The 21,327-nt window shown below is 61.0% G+C and overlaps 1 protein-coding gene across 2 annotated transcripts in view; it reads right to left on the bottom strand.

The window, feature by feature from the left end:
* Positions 1–4,720: 4,720 nt before the first annotated feature.
* The window catches only part of SORCS2 (sortilin related VPS10 domain containing receptor 2), a 495,160-nt gene continuing 478,553 nt past the window's right edge, over positions 4,721–21,327 (bottom strand). The window contains exons 20-28 of one of the 2 annotated variants that reach the window (XM_024993671.2): positions 20,850–20,983; positions 19,628–19,751; positions 18,202–18,314; positions 17,089–17,214; positions 12,677–12,776; positions 11,871–11,973; positions 8,907–9,052; positions 7,303–7,377; positions 4,721–7,024 (exon numbers count right to left, since the gene is read on the bottom strand). In XM_024993671.2, coding sequence (XP_024849439.1) covers positions 6,960–7,024; positions 7,303–7,377; positions 8,907–9,052; positions 11,871–11,973; positions 12,677–12,776; positions 17,089–17,214; positions 18,202–18,314; positions 19,628–19,751; positions 20,850–20,983 — 986 coding nt within the window. In that variant the 3' untranslated portion in view covers positions 4,721–6,959. The remainder of the gene's footprint in view (positions 7,025–7,302; positions 7,378–8,906; positions 9,053–11,870; positions 11,974–12,676; positions 12,777–17,088; positions 17,215–18,201; positions 18,315–19,627; positions 19,752–20,849; positions 20,984–21,327) is intronic. The other variant, XM_024993672.2, reaches the window with a different exon arrangement.

The raw sequence follows: 21,327 nt of genomic DNA, 5'->3' as shown, positions 1-21,327 counted from the left end.
TTCCACATTAATCCTAGAGGCAGCATGATGTTGCCCCAGACAAATTGCGAGCGTCTAGCTGACCATCACCGTGTGTGCACCTCTGGAACTGACCTCCATCTGAGGTTAGGGCTGCAGGCTGAGCATTGAGTTTGGCATCATCAGCTCTCTGTGGTGGTTCTGTCCCAAATGCAGGGATGTGTGGTGACCCCACCTCCTGCTTGAAAGTGCAGTAGCACGTGGCTGAGGATTAAAGCAGTGAGCTATATAGGGGTTCCTCCTGGGATGTCCATGTGACCTGCCCAGCGCGTCTAGACTTTATGAGAGGGAGATGTCCGGGCTGGAGCTGCTGCAGCCATTTTGTAGCCTGAGGTCGCCTTGGTGGCTCTGTTCCTGAGCAGTGGCCTGAGGCTTGGAGAAACAGAGCCACACTGGAGGGTCTCCACAGAGCACTGTGACGCCGACCTCCCATGAGACTTCCACCCTGCTGGCGATCTTAACAACTTCCTTAGTCAATCTACTTTCTCACTGTCCTGATAAAATTTCACACCTTCTCCTGTTTCCCTGGATCCCTTCCCTCTTCTCACTTTTGGGGATGACCTCACTTGTAACTTCCCTGAGAACGTGGAGCAGCTGGAAGAGAAGCTTCCAACCCAAGTGCTTCTGAGCCCTGTTGTTCCCCAGGGCCAGGGGTCCCCACTCCCACCTGATCTGACCCTCTGCTCACACTCAGGCTCTGGGCCCCTCACCCCTCAAGGCCTTACTGCCCGGCATCCCCTGCTCTCCCTCCTGCATTTTCTGTCTCCAGGTCTATTAACTCATCCCGTCCACACACTGCCTTAGCTGCTGCCCCGGTTCTCTGTCCTTGAGTTGCCAGGAAATTCTAGAGCACATTATTCCGTGCTTTGGCTGTCCAGTGCTTCACCTCCCGTGAGTCCCTCTACTGGCTCCCAGGAGGCCTCTGTCCTCACGCCTGCCTGCGATCTGTCCCCTTGACTCACCCTCTGGGCAGTCTCTGCACGGCTGACCCAGCCCCACTCTGAAGCACCCTTCATGCAGGACACAGTGGCCTTCCCCTGCCTGCAGAAGCGCGTGGTCAGCAGGGGGCCTGGGCCACCCAGTGATGTCGGGCTGAACCCCAGCTCTACATTGCTTTATGCCTCGCTGCCCTGACTCTGGGGCGGGGGTGTTGGCACCTGTCTCCGGGCTTGCTGCCAGCCCGGTTCACGGCTATGTGTGGGAAGCGCCTGCCTTGGACCCGATACATGGCAGAGACTGAGTGGGAGCCACCATCATCCCTGTGGTCACCTTGGCTCGTGGTCCTGATGGTGGCGGGGGGATCCTGCTGGACCACTGACAGGGCCAAGCACCGGGGCCATAATCTGTGCGCTGCAAACCACGAGCGTGGTCCTTTGTCTCCGCGCAGAGCCAGGGCGGATTTTGGAATAAAGTGCTGTCTGCTGAGCTAGTACTGTCAGCTTAGCAACCTCATCATAACATCACACCAGTGCCAGGGGGTCATGGGCACGGGCCATTAAGACGCCTGGGCTGGTGCATGCACTGCCTACAACTGGCAACTCTGAGCTCAAGGAGCTGCAAAGTCCCCTGGGCCTCACGGGCCCAGGTTGTGGAAACAAGGCCATGGTGGAAACGGGGCCATGCGCAGCCAGGAGAGGGGTGGCTGGGAGTGGCCGGGCCCACCCTGGTCAGCACGTCCCATTGGAAACAGCAGTGCGGGGTGATCACTCCTGCAGCCCGAGGCTTGGGTGAAGGTTTCACACCAAATGGAATCAGAATGAGCAGGGGCCAAGGGCAGCTGCCCAAGAGCCTCCACCCCGGCCCCCACCACATTAGCAGGGTGGGCACGTCTGGCCGCCCTCTTTGCCGCTGAGCTCGGAGGTCGGGGGGGGTTTCCTCCTTCAGCTGGTCCTGCTGAGTCAACAGCAACCGCACACAGAGGCTACTCACTGCCCCCAGGGCCCGCCCTGCCCCTTCATGAAGAAGGGAGCTGCTGAGGGCCCGGCTGTGGCTGGACACAGTGGGGGACACTGTGATTGGGTCTGGATCAGGTCTGGAAGTGGGGCCTCAGGTGGGAGCTGCCCCCGAGCTCAGCCTGGAGGCGTGAGGTCAGCGCTGGCCGGTCCGTATTCAGCTGTGATCGCGACCGCTCTCAGCTCTGTGGCCAAGGCCTGGTCTGCCATTGGTGACACTGTCTGTGTCGGACGCGGGAGGACGCGGGAGGACGCGGGAGGACGCGGGAGGACGCGGGAGGGCCCACCCTGCAGCGTGCGCCTGGCTGGGAAAAGGGATCGGGGCTGCTGTGCCCTCTCTCAGCTCGGTGGGGTCCTTCTCGTAGGGGTCCTGACCCTGACTCCCCATCAGAATGGGTGTTGGTCTTGACAGCAGCCTCCACGCCTCCTGGGGGACGTGTCACCACGTGCCGGGGTATCTTCTGTGGGGGTCCCGGGGCCTTGCTGCTGAGGAAGGAGGTGATCGTCCCTTCTCGGAGATCCCACCTGAGTAGGGACTGCTCCTCCAACCTCCGAGTCGCTCGTTGGCCCTGCGGCTGCACCCCCTTCCACCCCTCGACCCCTGGTCGGGAAGGAAGCCTCCAAGTCCTTGGAAGTGAAACTCTGCTGTTGATGATGCAAAGCTGTTTGGGTTTCCACGGGGACCGGCCGTCGGTCTTACTGACCGAGCCAGAGGGACGAGCACAGCAGATCCTCAGAGTATTTTTCCTCCTCTGATTCTGATTTGTCGATGACTCTGCGTGTTTCCGTCTGTCCCTCCGTGGTTCGTGGCTACCTGGTGACTCTGGACGCCAGACTTGGTGTCTTCGGTCAAAGTCAACTCGAGTCCACCTGGAATCTGGGGCTTCGCTGGAGCGTTAGAGCCACGCCTCTTATTTGAGCTAAAAATAACTTTCTCTGCCAGCGCCGCCGTCTCCCTGTCTGTGGACAGAGGACACACGGACCTGCATGGCCACAGGAGCTCAGGTGTGGTCACAGCGCCCGCACTTCGTAGCCGCCGCGGGGAGCGTTTGTGTCCTCTTGGTCTGAGCAGGAGGCCGGCCTGGCTGTGCCTGGGGCCGTCCCAGGGGCCGTGGCCCCGAATGACTCCCCTGCACCCCCGCCTGGCCCTCCGTTCAGGAAGGGGCTCAAGATAGATCAACACGGGAGCTGCACACGTCTAATCACACCCGCCGGCCTCTCCCAGGGGAGGCCCCCGACAAACCCCGCACTCCGAGAGCTGGGGGTCGCGATCCGCCAGCAGAGCAGGAGGGTTCTCACTCCCCCAGGCCTGGCACGTACACATGGAGACCTGCTTGTGCGCCGTGGGTGCCAGCCCTCGAGCCCCCTGTCTGTCTCTCCTCTCACAGCGCACATCACACACAGGCATGGACACACAGACGCAAATACAGGCACGACACACGTTCGCACACACACAGACACACAAAGTGCAAACACACACAAATATATACACAGATACAAGTATACACACAGACCCACACATGCACAAAGACACAAGGAAGTGCAAACACAGACACACACACAAATATACACACACAGACACAAATACAGGCAATACATTCACGTGCACACACACACACACACGCACACTCACACACACTCACATGCACGCACGCACACAGCACACTCACACACATGCACACACACACTCACACACATACATGCACACACACATACGCACACTCACACACATACTCACACACACACTCACACACACAGTCCTCTCCAGCCTCCCCACAGCATCCCTACCCTGGATGGCCCCGGCTCTATCCTGCAAATGCAGACACTCACAAACACACACACACACACACACACACATACTCCTCTTGGCCTCCCCTGCCCTGGATGGCCCCAGCCCTGGCCTGCAAACACACAGGCGCACACACTCTCACACACATGCACACACACTCCTCCTGGCCTCCCCTGCCCTGCATGGCCCCGGCTCTGGCCTGCTTCCCATGCGTCCTTTCCTTCCTCGCCCTGGAGACCTGGTTCCCATAGGGCCGCCAGCCCTCCCCTCCCGGTTGGGTCCTGCAATCATTGTCAGAGTCCCCACAGCTCCGGGGTCTCCTTTGGGCCCCAGGGGCGTGTCCTGTTCACTCAGGGCTCCAGCCTAGGGTCCAGCCCCGGTCCCAGGGGGCACGAGATCTGGCCAGAAGGCTTTGAGGATGCTGACGACACTGAACTCCATGTACTGTGGTCCAGAGAAGGAAGGGGGTGTGTCTGTGAGTCTGCGTGAGAGCTGTGTGTGTTGCGTGTCTCTGTGTGCAAGTATATCAGTGTGTGTCTGTGTGAGTGTGCGTGTGCATGGAGGTGGTGGTCTGACCACATCAGGGCTTCCTCTATCTACTCCTGGCTCCTCGGTCTCCTCAAAGACAAGTGGGTGGCATTTCAAGGACCAGGGGCTTCCGTTCAGCAGGGGTGCACCTCCAGGCCCTCAACCCCTGGCCTCTGCACCCCACTGGGCAAACGGAGTGTGCTCCAGGGCCCCTCGCTGGCTGCTGGAGGAGAAGTGAGGCGACCCATGTGAGGGCGTGGTGGCATCACTGCTTTGCAGGTGGCACATCTGGGTCCAGCGACCGAGATGGCCAACGTCATGGCACCCTCCCCTGCAAAGTGCAGGGACCCCTGGCCCGCCCCAGCCTCCGTGACACCACAGTTCTGGGGCCCTGGGTGTATGTTTAGGGAAACATTGACAAATAGCTTCATAATAAGGCAAACACCGATCGTATGCATTTAATCTTTGTTAAAAGCATCACAAATGATTTATTGATTTTTAAAAAGGAAAAATAAGAAAGAATTTATCGCATCTCTGTTATGTGCATATAGAAGTGTGGGCTCTATCCAGCTGAATGAGACGTTAGCGGTCCAAGCCCAGCCCGCTCTTCCCTGGGGCCCGTGAATACCTGTAGGGCAAAGACGCAGGACCGCAAAACGTGGAACCAGATAAACCCAGACCTACGTGTGGATCTACACGGTTATGGGGACGGAAACGTATTCGGTTATAGATGCCAACTTATTCCCAGGCTCTTGGGTCTGCACACCCAAAATGCTCTTCATAGAAATGATGACATAAAATACGAGAAGAACACAAATAGCTAAAGGGAAGCCCTATCCCATCAGCAAGACAATGCAGCTGAGGGTCAGGAGGTCACAGGGGCGTCATCACCCGGAGGCTCTGCTGTGCTGCGTCCAGGGGCTCCCTGCTGACCTTGACCTGGGACCTGGCCGGCGCTGAAGGTGTCTGACCCTGGAATGAGGCTCACGGGCTGGGTGGGGGTGGATGGCAGGACGCGGGGTTCCCTAAGGGGTCTTTGGAGACGGCAGGCAGGCTGGCGGAGGCAGATGCCCTGAGAACCCAGCCTCTCCCCGCAGCACCCCGCAACTCCCGCACTTCCCCGAGGTTGTGGAGGACGCTGGCACGGCCAGCGGCTCAGCTGGGTGGGCCGCCGCAAGGGGAGGGGGCGCCTCTGCCGCCCTCCCGGCGACCTGCAGCGACCCCTTCTGAACCGGTCTCAGACCCCATTTGCAACACACGGGGCTGGACGCCAGGGTCGCCCCCTCCCGCACGCGGGAGCTGCTCTGGGGGTGCGGATGACCCTCCGCAGGCCGCCTTTCTTTTCTGTGGAAGCGGGCTAAGGCTTCCCACCGTTCCGGGCTTCATCCTGGACTCCTCCTCACGGCCAGCGGGGTCCTAGCCTGGGACCTGGGGTGTCCCCACCTCTGGGAGGACGCTCTGGCCACCGAGAGCCCAGGTGGGAGGGGAGGGGACGCTGACTTCCAGTTTCAAGGCAAAAGGTGAAACCCTGCCCCTAGATGCTCCCGGCGGCCCTGACTCTAGGCATCGGTGAGCGGTGATCGAGGGGGGTCGAACTGTGTGGGAAGCACGGGTGGGGGTGGGGCTGGCTCCCGGGGCACCTCTGTGGCCCCCTTGCTGTGTGTGACCCTGGGGCAGCCACTCCCTCTCTGCGCCTCAGCGGCTCTGTCTTTAAGACGAGGCGGGCACCACTTGTCGCCCTTCACGCTCTGCCTTTCTAACCTCTCCTGGTTCCTGGGTCTCTACGCGGCTCCCTCTAGAAATGAGGAATCGCAAAGCACTGGGCATCTGTGTCGAGGCGGATCCTGGGCAGGAAGCCTGCACATGGGCCGGCTGGGGGGTGGGGGCGCTGGATCCCTTGGAGGGCGGGGCTGGGGGAGCTTTGCTTTTTTTTAGGGGGGGGGCAGGAGAGAAGGCTGCCAGTGGGGGCGGAGGAGCATTCCTGGGCTTTCGGCAAGGGGGTTCCCAAGAACGGGGGCTACTGCTTGGCAATAAAAAGAGAACAACCTCCCCACCAAAAAAACCGCAAATGGCTACCTAGAGAGGTATTTACATCATCTCTGCAGGTTAAAAAGAGGAAGGGGAGCACGGAGGGAGGCCTGGAGGGTGGCTGGGGGGGACCCCGCAGCAGGCTTTCCGGATTCTGGAGGGGGTGTGCACGACCCACCGCAGAGGGACGGGCGTGGGAGCGGTGGGAGCTGCCCTCCTGGGGGTTCCGAGGAAGAAAGTGGTGACTCGGCGTTCCTCCGGGGAACAGGAGCCCACGGTGCGGGTGATGGAGGCGGAGAGGGGTGGGTGGGGGTTCTGCACTTCTGAGAGTCCGGCAGGCTCACCCCCCAGCCTCAGGGGGCCCGGCCTCGCCTATGAGAAGTCAGGCCTCCTCGCCGGAGTGACGGGGTGTGGGCTGACAGTGTCCAGAGTTGGGGGCCGGGGCGAGGCGGGGCGGGCTTGAGCTGGACGGGGCGGGGGCAGCTGTCGGCTGGCGTGGACGCGGCGGGAGGAGGAGGAGGCTTTCCCGAGGTCTCCGCGGGGGTGCGGGTCCCACCCCGAGCCAGGGGCGCGTGTGGTCCTGGGCCCTCCGCGGGGGATGACGCGGCGGAGAGGAGAGCGTTCCGGGCGCGGCCGCCGGGGCCTCAGCTCACCAGGTAGCTGTGCATCTCCCGGGAGCTGACGCTCAGGACCACGCCCGAGTGGTTCCCTGGAGGAGAGACCGGCGTGAGCGCGCGGCAGGCCCAGCGGCGCGGGACGCGGGCGGCGGCGTGCGGGCGCGGCGCGTGCACCGTGTGCGGCTCCGCCGACGTGCGGGGCATCCCGAGCTTCCTCCCGCCGTGCGGGTCGTGCCTGGACGCGGGTGCGGAGGCGGTGGGGTGGGCGGGTGACTGAGGGCGGGTCTCTCGGTGCCGGCACAAGCAGTGGACCCAGGGGGCCTCGGGGGTGAGGCCGCGCCCGCCACCCGCCCCCACCGCCCCCACTGACCTGCAGAGGGGGCCGGCCCCGGCATCGGCAGCAGGGGGAGGTAGGCGGGGCTCTGTCCCCCCCGGGCAGGGGCCACTGCAGGGCGGCCCGACGAGGCCCCGGGCGGCGGCGGGAGAGAGAAGGGCACAGGGCACCGTCAGAAACGCAGGGGTCCGCCAGGGTCCCGGGCGGGGCCGCGTTCTGAGACCCTCGGGGAGCAGAGGCGTGGCCGCTGGCCGCCTGGAGCCCCCACCTCCCGGGCGCATCGAGACGGAGCGGCCCAGAGGTTCCAGCGGGGCCGTGGGGGCCACGGGGTCGTGAGCCGGCCCCGGGCTTTGGGTCCAAGGTCAGCCACCTGTCCACTGGGCCGCCTGGGTGGGCGACGTCACCTCTGAACCTCACTTCTAGCCGATTAAAAGATGGGGGCCGCGATTCCGCCTCCGAGTCCCAGGGACACGGCAGATACAGGTTGAGGGGATAAAAGAGCAGCGATGACACCCCCCCCCCCCAGGTGGCAGCTTCCTCGGGCCCCACTGGGGACGTCACAGCACCCCAAGGGCGGGGCGTGCAGGGCAGGTGGGGTGCAGAGCGACTGTTAAGGGTCGGGGGAGCTGGGGCCCCAGGGTCTGGACCCCAGCCCGTGGACTCCCACCAGCTGTGTGGCCCTGGCCCCGGGCCAGTCCGGGTCTCAGCTCTGAAAAGGAGTGCCCCTGCTGGGCTATGGAGGAAGCCATGCCGGCTGGAGCACTCAGTGCTCATGCAGCTGGGAGCATTCAGCATTCACGTGGCCTGGAGCACTCAGCGCTCAGGCGACCGGGTGGGCGGCTCCAGTACTCGGGCGGGACTCAGGGCTCCCGGGCCTCAGTCTCCCCGTGGGTTGAGGAGGGAGTGGAGATGGGGCCTGCTGTCCCATCAGAGTGTGTGTCTTCCCCAAAGATGGACAGACTGTGGTCACCTCAACCACAGAGTCAGAACCAAGGGGCAGCAGTGACGGCCAGGCTGTCCCCTCCCTGGTCTCCGCAGCGCAGAGGCCGCAGGCAGGCGCTGGGTGGACGGTGCAGTGGGCTGAGCCAGCTGCTGCGTCATCACTGGCAGAAGCTTCGACGTGGTGGGGCTCAGCCCACGAATGCCAGCTCATGAGAGGCCCCAAGAGAGAACCGGAGGTCGACACAGACCCCCACCCCTAGAGGAGGCCACTAAGCGGGCAGCTGCTCCGTCCTCCCCGCTGGCCACTGGGGGGGGGCAATGGGGTCATGAAACAGATGCTGTACAAACTGTAAAGGGCTGTGCACAGGTGGTTATGTCCGTGTGCGCACGGCCAAGGGCATCGTCTTCCCAGTGACGGGAGGGATGCCGGGAGCGTGGAGGGGGTGACTGTGGGGAGAGGACCCCGGGACCCCCCAGAACACAGCAGCTTTGCCATGGAAGCCAGCGCTCCTGTCTCTCCCACCCCTCAGGGGACTGTGGGGACGGGCGTCTGGGGTCCGGGTCCACTGGCAGCCCCAGGGGACTCCTGCCATCACCTGTCAGAAGGAGAGGACCCAGGGTAGGGCCTGCCCGGCCCCAGGCCTGGCGGTGGTGGTGGAGGGGCTCCCGGCGGAGGGGGTGTTGGGGGCGGGCGTTACCTAGAGTCTGTGGGTGGAGCTCATCCTCTATGAACTCCTCACCCTGGATGGCGCTCTGCACACCCTGGCTGTGGCTCACGGGGCTTGTCATTTCCTGCTCCTTCTCGTTGTGCATCTGGGCATACACGGTCCTGCCGGGGCGTTTCCTGCAAGGCAGGGGGTGGTGGGTGGCGGGGAGATCAGGGCTCTGCCTGGGACGCCTGTCCCTGGAGGCCCCCAGCCCACCCTTCTGTGTGGTGCTCTCATCGCTCCTGGATCTGCCTCCTGCGCCACCTCTGCGCCACGCCACCTCCTCCAGGAAGCCCTCCTGCACCACCTCTGTGCCAAGCCACCTCCTCCAGGAAGCCCTCCGTCCTGTGAGCTCCCACAGCTCTGGGTTTGCCTCTACCCCATCAAGGACCGTCCATCTGTCTCCCCTGAAGCGTGCTGCAGGGAGAGGGTGTTTCTTTATCTCTTTCAGGTCCCTGTCACCCATCACCTCCAGGTTCTGATCAGGTCATCAGGTGTGTGTTTCCACAAGGCATGCGATGCTGACAGGCTCTGAGAGGTGTTTGCTGAGCCCTGCCCAGGCCCTGGGGCGTCCTCTAGTGCCCATCCTCTCCAGGGCAGAGGGAAAGGAGATGGAGGGCACAGCCCCCCTCTGCCTCAGCTGGGACTGGGCTCAGGGCCCTGGGCCGGGCTCCTTCGTGTGTGACGCCCACTTAGTTGGAGTAAAACTCCAAAGGATGCATGGTTCCACTTTACAGATGAGGAAACTGAGGCTCGGTGGGAGGGTGGGCTTCCTCAGAGCCACCATCGGCAGTTCGCCAACAGCGGCAGTTCTCTGGAAATACTGAGATGGCAGGATGCACACTCAGGCCGCGGGGGTGGGTTGGGTCATGATGGGCCCCAGGGGACTACAGCACTCGGTGACTGAGAGCCTCTGAGACTTAGGAGCTGCTTGTTATGCAGGCAGGCCCAGCCAGGCTGACGGCTGCGCCAGCTAGGAAAGTCCAGCTCCCCAAAAAGCTTAAAGCATCCGGACAAATGGGGCACTTCTGTCCATCTGTTCTGCTCTCTTCCCCAGGTGACGCCAGTGCTCTGGGGGCACACTCACCCCCAGAACTGTGCTCCGTCCACTGTTTCCATGGTAACCACCCTCCCATGATTAATTCAGAAATAAGCCCTCAGAGCGCTGGGTGAGCCCAGCGGTCACACCCTTGCCTCTCCTGGGGCCGGCTCCTGGGCTGGGCTCAAGGTCTTCCCTTCCTCCCCGCCCCCTCTGGAGACAAGGTGCCTTTGGGACTATTTACACTGGAGCCATAAATCTGGAGCAACTCATGGGAGCTGCACTCTGGGCCTCGGGGGGTCTGAAGATGGCAAGGTAAAGAGACTGGAATCCTGCCCCTTTCATGCCTGACCTGCCAGGCCTGCCTTCTGCTGCCTGGGTAACTCCTGCCACCCTGCAGTTCTCAGGAGCCCTTCATTTGGTCTCAGTCACGTCGGTCGTGTCCGACTCTTTGTGACCTTATGGGCTGTAGCCCGCCAGGCTCCTCTGTCCACGGGATCCTCCAGGCAGGAGGACTGCGGTGGGTTACCCTGGGAGAAGCCCAAATTCGCCCCAACTAAGGTCCGAGGGGAAAGAGAAGGGGGTGGGGGCCCAAACCCTGAGTCTAGCCCGTGCCTCCAGCACAGCTCTGACCTGGGAGGCAGCGTCTCACCCGTCCTCTCTGCAGCCTCTCGGGACTCACCCACTAACAGCCTGCCTGAGCCAGGCCAGGGCCGGGAGGTTTTCACAAGGTTCCAACTGAACACATCACGGTAAGAAGGGAGATGTGCTCCGGACAATGTCTGCAGGCGACAGGGCCCTGCCTCTGCACCTGCCTGCTTATTCTTCTTCCCTTTCTCCTGCCTCCCTCCTGATTAGTCCCCTTTTACAGATGAGGAAACTGAAGCCCAGGGAGGGAAAGAGACTGGCCAGAGCCGCAGACTGGATGGCGAGCTGGTCTGGGAGGCTGACCCAGCCCTGCTGCCATCTGGGCTGCCCCGCAGGTCGGGAGGGTGGGTCGCCCAGTGTGAATGGTCCTGGAGGACAGAGACCCAGCAGAGTCCTGGGCTGCAGGAGGGACCCTTGGCCTCCAAGGAGCAGGAGCCGGAGGGTCAGGATGTCTCCAGACTGTTCCCAATGGTGACCCTGAGCTAGGAGACCCCGAGGCCACTGGAGTCGAACCAGCCAGATGGGGTGAAACGCGGGGGTCGGATCTCACAGCTGGATTTGCAGGGCATGAGTCTGGCGACACTCTCTGGCCTTTGTGTCCATCCCCAGGCCCCATATCCGGGTAAGATCAGATTCTCCAGCGCCTCCGAGGGTGCCCATGAATAATCCCGGCACTGTGGGCTGTTAAACCCATTTTACAGATGAGGATCGAGGTCAGAGGGGAGGAGGCACCACAGCCCCTCTGATGACCGCACACTGAGCTTGCCACCCACCCAGCCTCATCCTGAGCCCCTGCTGCTCCCACCCTGGGTGTCACTAACCCACCCTGACTCCTTCCCAAAAGAAGCTGGAGTCCCACCCCCCACCTTGCTGTGGGGCGCCTGGCACAGGGCAGCTCTGGCTCAAGCTCGTGGAGGGAAGGGTGGGTGAGCGCTGGGGTGAGCATGGGTGGTGGAGGACACGGCCTGGGGTCAGAGCCGCACTGCTCAGCTATGTTGCTCTGGGACAATCGCTTGACCTCTCTGAGCCTGGGTTTCCTCATCTGTAAAATGGGTGGGGGAGCAGAGGGGAGGATCGGGTGGAAGACGCTCCCTGGCTTGTGAGTGGCCGGCTGCCCTCAGGGACCAAGATGACTCAGGACCAGCACGCGGGTCCAGAGGAGGCCCCCTCCCTGTCCCGTGGCCCATCAAGGGCACAGTCCCAGCCCTCCGTGGCCCTCTGGCCCCGCCCACATGCCCTGTGAGCCCAGGGAGGCCAGGCGGCCTTGCCTTTTGAACTTGTACAGGATGAAGGCCCCGACCGCGAAGAGCCCGCTGACGAAGAGGATCACCACTGCCCAGTAGCCGCCTCCGCCTCCCAGGCTCGGGGGACCTGTGGGCAGAACGGCCTGTGAGCGCTCAGAGTGGGCAGCGGCCGCCCCCGGAACCTGGGACCCCACTGGGTAAAGCCCGGCCCTGGTCCTTCGCCCCCTAGAAAGTGGACACAGCTCCGTCCAGACCGATGCTGGCATGGACATGCGTCTTCACGGAGCAGAAAGCGGCCCTTCAGCTCCTGCCAAGATTCTTGCCCCAGAGCGGAGAGGAGAGTCCGTGGTGGGCATGGGGGCAGAGTGCATCTGAGACCCTGCGTGCGTGCTCAGTCGCTTCAGTCACGTCTGACTCTGTGACCCCATGGACTGTAGCCCGCCAGGCTCGTCTGTCCAAGCGATTCTCCAGGCAAGAATGCTGGAGCGGGGTGCCATGCCCTCCTCCAGGGGGCCTTCCTGACTCAGGGATCGAACCCAGGTCTCTTATGTCTCCTGCACTGGCAGGCGGGTTCTGTACCACTGGTACCACCTGGGAAGCCCCATCTGAGACCCTAAATGACGTAAATTAAAGCAAGAGCTCCATGCGTCCATGGAGAGGGCAGCAAGGCTGACCAGGATTTAACTGAGACGACCACCCGGCCAGGAGGGACATGTGGTCAGCAGAGGGGCCCCCTCTGCCCCCAGTGTACACAGTAGCCAGTGTCGTCTGAGGGGCCTGGACGCCCACTCGTCCCACCTTGCAGAGGCGAGCCCGGCCCGGGCCCTCACCTGTGTCCACGTCCCTCACGGCCACCACGACCCGGACCCCGCCGCGCAGGAGGAAGCTGATCTTCTGTGCTTTCAGCACCTGCTGGATGGCCGTGAGTCTCTGAAAGCACAGAGCGGGGGAATGAGGGGTGTCTTCAGGGTCCCAGCAGGGGGAGTGGGAGAGCTGAGCGGACGTCTGCCCTGACTCTCTGAGGTCAGGGGGTTGGGGGAGGGCCCCTGCACCTCTCCGGGTCTCAGTCACCCCATCTGTAAAATGGGAATGCTAGCCACCAACCAACTCTCACCAAGAACCTCTGAAGGGACACAAGATGATCCAAGCGTCGCCCTGCCCTCAGAGAGCTCCGGCTTTAGTAGGGACCACGGAGTGTGGTAATCCAGGGGTGTCCAGGAGGCCCCTGTCCCCAGAAGTAATCAGGGGAGGCTTCTCGGAGGTGGAAGATCAAGAAGAGGACAAGGAGGGTCAGGGCAGGTGACCCAGGCATGCGAGTGACCCCACACCTGAGGCCAAGAACTCCCAGGGGTGGTGTTGCAAGATCGTGGGGTGGAGGAGGGGCAGTGGGCCTCTGGGCCACCCTACTGCTTTGGGAATTCATAAGCGGGGAGTTTCTGGGGCTCAGAAGGGACTCAATCAGCCCACATGGGTGTCAGGTGTCAGCCTTCTGCACAGGTAGGGGCAGAGGTGCTGGGGAAGTAGGCCCCCAGGGACGGCGGTCCCGTGGCTCCGCTCCCGGGACCTCTGGGCGGGGGACATTCCCTGGGGACTCTGGCCGAGCCTCAGCAGCATTTTGGCCTCTGGGACTCGGCTCCTGTTCACAGAATGAGGGTGCTGGCTTGGCCTGCCGCTTACACAGCTCCCCACCTGGAGGATCTGGGAAGTACCTGGTTCTGCTGCTTGAACCAAGAACAGAAAGGTGCCAGTACATGAGTGGTTGCCAGGGGCTGGAGGGGGGTGACTGCTGGTGGGGCGGGGTTTCCTGTGGGAGGAGTTGGTAACAGTGGTCCCATGGCTGTGAATATACTAAAACCACTGAATGGTACACTTTACAAAAGTAAACATCTCAAAGTAAAAAGAAGAATCAGATCCGCAGCCAAGCTCTGGACTAGTTGTGGGCACCGATGCCCACGCAGACGGTCTGGAGAGAGAGACCAGCGCTGAGGCAGGGCTGCAGCATGGCTCGCAGGACCCCTGAGTGTGGGTGGTAGTGCCCATTTTACAGACGAGGGAAGCGAGGCTCAGTGAGACCCCTGCCAGGAAGCACAGTGTGGGCATGGTGCCCACCCCCGCTCTGGCTGCAGAGCCGTGCTCGAGCCACACCCAGGTGGCCTCCGGGTGGACCCTTGACTGTGAAGGGCATCCACATCTGAACCCGGGGCTCCCAACCACACCCCAGGCTCTCGGCACCTCTCTGTCCTCAGGTCATCGTGAGGATTCGTACAAGCATCTCGCATGGCACCCCGAGACCTGAGCTCTGCACACAGCAGACTCCCTAGGATTGGCTGCTGGCAGTGGACGGGTGTGCGGCTAAGGCTTCTCCCTTACTTTGGGCACATGATTTACTCTGAGCACTCAGGACACTGGGGGAAGTTCAGTTCAGGCGCTCAGTCGTGTCTGACTCCGTGACCCCAAGGACTGCAGCACGCTAGGCCTCCCTGTCCATCACCAACTCCCAGAGTTTACTCAAACTCATGTCCATTGAGATGGTGATGCCATCCAACCATCTCATCCTCTGTCGTCCCCTTCTCCTCCTGCCCTCAGTCTTTCCCAGCATCAGGGTCTTTTCCAATGAGTCAGCTCTAACCATCAGGTGACCAAAGTATTGGAGTTTCAGCTTTAGCATCAATCCTTCCAATTAATATTCAGGACTGGTTTCCTTTAGGATGGACTGGTTGGATCTCCTTGCAGTCCAAGGGACTCTCAAGAGTCTTCTCCAATACCACAGTTCAAAAGCATCAATTCTTTGGTGTTCAGCTTTCTTATAGTCCAAATCTCACATCCATACATGACTCCTGGAAAAACCTAGCCTTGCTTAGACAGACCTTTGTTGTCTAAGGAATGTCTCTGCTTTTTAATATGCTGTCTAGGTTGGTTATAACTTTCCTTCCAACGAGTAAGCGTCTTTTAATTTCATGGCTGCAGTAACCTTCTGCAGTGATTTTGGAGCCCCCCAAAATAAAGTCTCTCACTGTTTCCACTGTTTCCCCATCTATTTGCCATGAAGTGATGGGACCGGATGCCATGATCTTTGTTTTCTGAATGTTGAGCTTTAAGCCAACTTTTTCACTCTCCTCTTTTACTTTCATCAAGAGGCTCTTTAGTTCTTCTTCACTTTCTGCCGTAAGGGTGGTGTCATCTGCATATCTGAGATTATTGATATTTCTCCCGGCAATCTTGATTCCAGCTTGATTCCAGTGTTTCTCATGATGTACTCTGCATATAAGTTAAATAAGCAGGGTGACAATATACAGCCTTGACATACTCCTTTTCCTATTTGGAACCAGACTGTTGTTCCATGTCCAGTTCTAACTGTGGCTTCCTGACCTGCATATAGGTTTCTCATGAGGGAACGGGGGGAGTCCCCGCGGTTTACTCCGAGCACCCACGACAGTGGGGGAGTACTTTGTGGTTCACTCTAGCACTCGGAGTCTTTTCCAATGAGTCAACTCTTCGCATGAGGTGGCCAAAGTACTGGAGTTTCAGCTTTTTTGCTGTGCTTCATGGGGTAGCAAAGAGTTGGACACGACTGAGGGACTGAACTGAACTGAACTAGCACTCAGGACAACGGGGAGAGTACCCCACGGTTTACTCTGAGCACTCAGCACAATGGGGGGAGTACCCCCGCTCCTTTCCTTCTAACCCTCACTCTAAAGTGCCCCCAGTGGGTGCAGCCTCCCAGCCAAGTGCTGGCAGCCGGGACCCGTGCAGTCTTCCCCAACCTTCACCCAGCCTCTACTCTCAGATCCTCATCTGAGAAGTGGGTCAATGACTCTCAACCAGCTGCTGGCCAACGTCCGGAGACACCTATCATCAGGGCTCAGGCTTGGCTGGGAGCCCCAGGTTCAGATGTGGATGCCCTTCAGGAAGGGCTGTGGGTCAGGCCGGCACAGTCAAGGGTCCACCCGGAGGCCTCCCGGGCATGGCTCGAGCACGGCTCTGCAGCCAGAGCGGTGGTGGGCACCATGCCTGCACTGTGCTTCCTGGTGGGGGTCTCACTGAGCCTCGCCCCCTCGTCTGTAAAATGGGCGCTACCACCCACACACAGGGGTGCTGCGGGCCGTGCTGCAGCCCCGCCTCAGCATTGGTCACTCTTTCCAGACCGTCTGTGTGGACATCTGTGTCCGCGACTAGTCCAGAGCTTGGCTGTGGTTCTGATTGTTCTTTTTTTTTTGGAGATATTTACTTTTGTAAAGTGTACCATTCGGCGGTTTTTAGTATATATTCACAGTCACGTGATCACTACTACCGTTTAACTCCTCCCAAAGGACGCTTTCATCCTCCCAGGGCAAACCCTGCCCCACCAGCAGTCACCGCCCTGCCCCCCCAGCCCCTGGCAACCACTCCTGCGTGGTCTCTGGATTTGCCGATTCGGACATTTCGTATAAATGGAATCGCACATCAGTGGCTTTTTTATGACCATCTTCTTTCATTTTGCATCATGCTCGGGTTCACCCAAGTTGCAGCCTGGATCAGAATGTCACTCCTGTTTGCGGCTGAGTAATGTTCTGCTGTGCGTCTGGGCCGCCTCCTCCTCGCCCAGTCGTCTGCGGGTGGGCATTTGGGTTGCTTCTACTTTGGGTTCACGGACACCCGTGCACGAGTGTGTGTGTAGACACACATTTTTACTTCTCTTCGGTACATCCCTGGGGAGTGACGCTGCCGTGTTATGTGGTAGCTTCGTGTTTGAAGATCTGCCAGACAGCTTCTACGGCGGCCGCACCATTTTCCGTTCCATCTCAGCAGTGACCGAGGGGCCAAGTCCCTCCACGTCCTCACCCACACTCGTCAGTGTCTGCTTGTTGTGGAACTACAGCCGCCCTGGAAGGCGTGAAGGGCTCCCCTTTCACCTTTCAGTCCCAATCCTAGTTGGATGTCCTGAAACCAGGTCCTGGAGGCCCCTGGGTGGTGCTCACCCCTCGCAGTGAGGCTGGGGTGGTGCGACCAGGTCCAGCCGAAGAAATGGGAGTGAAATTGGCACGTGCCCGTTGTGGGGCTGGTCCAGCCCGGTGCCCGGCCCCCCGCCCACTCCTCCACCACCGAGACGCTGAGGTAGCCCCAAGGGGGAGGAGGGACAGCGATCGGTGAGAGATAGGCCTTTACGTGCTGAAGAGTGACTGAGGTCCCCGTGCTTGTCGGGTATCACCATCAGACCCTACGCCACGCGGGGGGCACCCGGCCCAGCAGCCGCGGGAGGTACCTTGTCACTGGTGAGGCTCCTCTTCCTCGTGGGCCTGGGAGGCGGCAGGAGCACGTGCAGGTCGGCCAAGGTGGGCAGCCCTGGCTTTACCACCGTCACCATCAGCTCCTCAGGGATGCTGGTCTCCTGCGGGGACACGGAGCCCCTCTGATGCACCAGCGTGCCTCCTCTGTCCCCGGCTGTGCTCCAGGGCCCCCACGATCACTCTCCAACCCCACGTGACCTGTCCGAGTCTCGGCCGTTCTTGACCCCTGCCTGGCATGGGGGTGGCCCCGGCACCCTTTGGCGTCATCGTCCACCTCCCGCATCCCTGCCCTCCTGGGCCCTCAGCCTTTCGCCCCCACCACAGTGTCTGCTTGCCCAGGGCTGCCCCCCTTCAGCTCAGTTCTCCCACCACCACCAGGTGAGCAGCCCCTCCCTCGCTTGCTGTCCTCCCAGGCGTCAGGGCTCCTGAGCATGCAGCTCCCTCAACCCACAAAGCTCTGCTTCCGGGAAGTCCCACTCCATACACATCCATCTGGAAAACTCCTATTCACCCTTCAGTGCCCAAGATAATACTACCCGAATTCTTAATGGGCCAAAGGGAGGCATGGCCATGGTGAGCGTCAGCCTGGGACAACCCTGGATGACTCTAGGGGGCTGTGCCTTCTCCCACTGGGGGGTCAGGGACCTCGAGTGCCCCATGCCCACCCTGCCTTTGTCTTCTGTGAGCTCCCTGACGGTAGACACGGCAGAGACTTGTCTCTCTGTCTACCGTATCTAGCAGTGAGTAAATGAGAATCACTTTAAAGAGATTCTGGACCATTGGAGGAGGGCGACTGCGTCTTGTGCAAACAGCCGGTGCTCACTAGATGTGCATGGAGCATGCGGCCCTGCCCCTCCCCCACAAGAGGATGCTCCGACCCCGTGTCCCCCAGGGCCAGGTGAAAGGATCCTAAGTGGCTTCCAAGCACTGTTGTCGGCGGACCCAAAGGACAGATAATTAGGACGCAGGGCAGCCTGCCCGTCCCCCCTGTCCCCTGCCCTGAGGACTCCGGCCCCCGCCCCCCACTTCCCTGGGGTACCCACAGCCCATAAGAAGGGCAGGGGCTCTGCCACGGGTGGGCTGGGTACCTTGGAGAGGAGCCGGGACACCACGAGGCCAACGTCTTCCCTCCACTCGGGGGTGTTGGGGTTGTGAGCGTCCAGGTCCTTGGAAAACTGCAGAGGCACGACCTGAAATTGATCTGGAAAGAGGCGGAGTCGGGAGAGTGTCGCCGCCCTGCTCCCTTCACAGCTGGGGCCACACCCCCTGGCTGGTCCAGGGCTGGCCCTGGGGGTGGATCCTGCCACCCACCGTGTGCCAGCAGCTGCCCCCGGCAGGGCTCACTGCACTGCGGCCGTTTAATAATAATAATAACAACAACAACTACAGTGACAACGATGAGGCCAGCGGTGCTGACCTGGGAGGGAGAGCCAAGCCTGCTCTGTGACTTCCCCATCAACCCTCGAGGACAGACAAGCTTGGCCTTCCGTCTCCCAGGGATCCACGGAGTTTGACCGGGCTGTCCCCCTACCAGAATAAGAGTCCCTGGAGAGCAGAGTCCACCCGCCCCCTGCCTTCCACCTTCTCTTTCTCTCAAATTCCCCAGGGCCCCCAACTCAGACACCTCTTCTAAACCAACAAGCAGCAGGTGGTGAAAGAAAGACCGAGCCCTGGGAGCCTCAGAGTGAACTGTCCTCTCTCCATTTAGCTCCGGAGCTTCGGTTTCCTCATTTGTAAAGTGGGAGGGGGCTCTGCAAGGGTGAGCAGTCAAAGGGACAGGTGCCTCATGAACGTGCAGTGCGGGTGGAGGTGAGTGTTTCAAGGACCCGGGCTCGGGGTGCGGTGCCCACAGGCTCGGGAGTGAACAATGGCCAAGGGCTGTCCCCTGAATACTTAAACGATGGCTGCTGTCCATGCAGATGCTGTTCTTACAGCAAAATAAGGTTTTTATCGGCACGATAAAGAGAGGAACATGGCTCTGGGTGGTGGGACGCTTCCATTCTGAGGACTAATTTTCGGTTGCAACTGTCTCCTGGGGGCGAGGCTCAGAGCCTCCCAGCAGGGAATAGATAAATCGGACACAGATTCAGAGCAGGACTCCCAACAAAGTCAATATCCCATGTCCTTTGAGATGTAATCGCGTGACAGTCCTCAGATGTCAGGGTGCTGAGGACAGGTGCCTGCGGGGGGTGGGGGCGAGGGGAGGGAGACCCGGTGCTCAGTCCCAGCTCTGTCCCCTGACGCGTGACCTCGCCAAGCCCCTCAGCGGCATCCTCACTTGTGTCCTGTGGGGCCCGTGAGTGCCCCGTGCACAGGAGTCGTCAGTGTTTATTTTACAGATGGGGAAACCGAGGCTGGGGACCCCAGAAGTGTGGTAGACAGAGGTGTCACCTCCGTCCAGCAGGGGCCACTCCGGGGTGACCGGCGCCTCGGTGGGTAACCCCCGCCTGGCCCGACCCTGAGCTCCCAGGAAGAAGCCACGCTGCCTGCCGCGGTGGGGGAGAGGGCACTCACCTAGCACGTGGACCACCTTGGAGTCCTGCAGCACGGAGGTCCCGCAGGCAGCCTGCACCGTCACCCGCACGTCCCCCGGGTCCCCAAACTGCGTCGTCACAGAGTTCTCCAGGGACAGGCGGGGCTGTGGGCACAAGCCGGGCTCAGGATGGGGCTGGAGAGCTGGCCCCACGGGAGCCTGCTGAGAGCGCCCGGGGGCGTGGGGAGGTACCCCCAGAGAGACGCCTGGACCTGAGAGCTCCCCAGCACAGACACGCGTCTCCCAGGGCCCCCTGCCCTCCAGAGGCACCAAGACCCCCTGTGTGCATGGTGTCGAAGGCCCAGCTGCTAGGTTGGGCATCCCTGTCACCTTCCTGCCCCAGCCCAAGCTCAGCTGGGCTGTAACACCTTCATGCTCGGACCCCAGGGCCCGGCTCAGCACCCACCCCATGGGGTGGGGCACCCACGTCGATCGTGGGGTCCACACTATGACCTCGGGCCTTGCAGATGGGGAGACAGAGGCTCGAGGAGGCACAGTGACTCTCCAAGAGCTCGGCTGGAGGTGGCTGACTTGCTGCTCGAATGCAGAACCCGAGCACCTTCCTCACCCATCCCTGTGCCCCAGAACCACAGTCCTGAGCCCTGAGCCCCACCCAGCCTGGGCCCTTGGCCGCTGTCTATGGGGGGCTGCAGGGCTGCCATTTGCTGAACGAGTGAAGGATCCTCTTTGGGTCTTGGGGTCCCTTCCCCCAGGCTAAGGGGCAGCCTTGTCCACAAAGGTCCTCAGGACCTCCCACCAGGCATCTGTCTTCGGTTCCCCATGGCTCACAGGACACAACCCACAACCCTGGGTGATGCTTCTGAGGTCGGGCTCAGCCCAGGGACCCCCTCCTCCATGAAGCCCTCCCTGATCACCTCCACTCTCAAACTAGAAATGATCCGTCCCCTTCCTGTGACACTTGTCACACCCTAACTTGGGTCACCTACTCTATTCATATATCTTCCCCAGGAAAAAGCATGGTCTGGTCTGATCTGATTCACCACATGTCCACCACACTCAGACACAGCTGGACCTCGAGCAGATAGATGCTCAGGGTGGTGGGAGGGCTGGTATGCACCCGCCTCACCTTCATGGTGCCGCATGCTCTGTCCTGCCCGGTACAGAGGGTGGGATCTGCCCCACGCTCCACGCCAGATGGGAGCCTCTGGGGAAGAGGGGCCTCCAAGGGCCGGGCCTGCGTACCTGCAGGCTGTGGCCGATCCACCAGTAGAAGACGGTGAGGTTGGGGTTCAGGGGCAGCAGCACGGCCGTAAGGTTCACCTCCTGGTTGACGCCGATGACAGGAACCACTTCCAGGTAGAGGGCCTGCAGAGGGGCTGCAGGGGCCACACAAAGGTTAGGGGTCAGAGGGCATCAGGGCACTGGCCATGTCACAGGTTGCTATTGGTCACTGTCACCATCAACCTCATCACCACCACCAACACCTCTACCACCATCATCACTACCTCCACCACCATCAGCCCCATGAGAAACACTACACTTTCATCGCCACCATCACCACCACCACCATCACCATCACCACCATCACCATCACCATCACCATCATCATCAACTCTATCATCACCATCACCATCATCACCATCAGCAGCAGCAGCAGCTCCATCATCACCATTATTAGCATCACATCATCATCTCTATCATGATCACCATCACCACCACC

Source organism: Bos taurus, chromosome 6 (assembly GCF_002263795.3).
Source record: "Bos taurus isolate L1 Dominette 01449 registration number 42190680 breed Hereford chromosome 6, ARS-UCD2.0, whole genome shotgun sequence".
Lineage (NCBI taxonomy): Eukaryota > Metazoa > Chordata > Mammalia > Artiodactyla > Bovidae > Bos > Bos taurus.
This window is presented reverse-complemented; position numbering and strand designations above follow the sequence as displayed.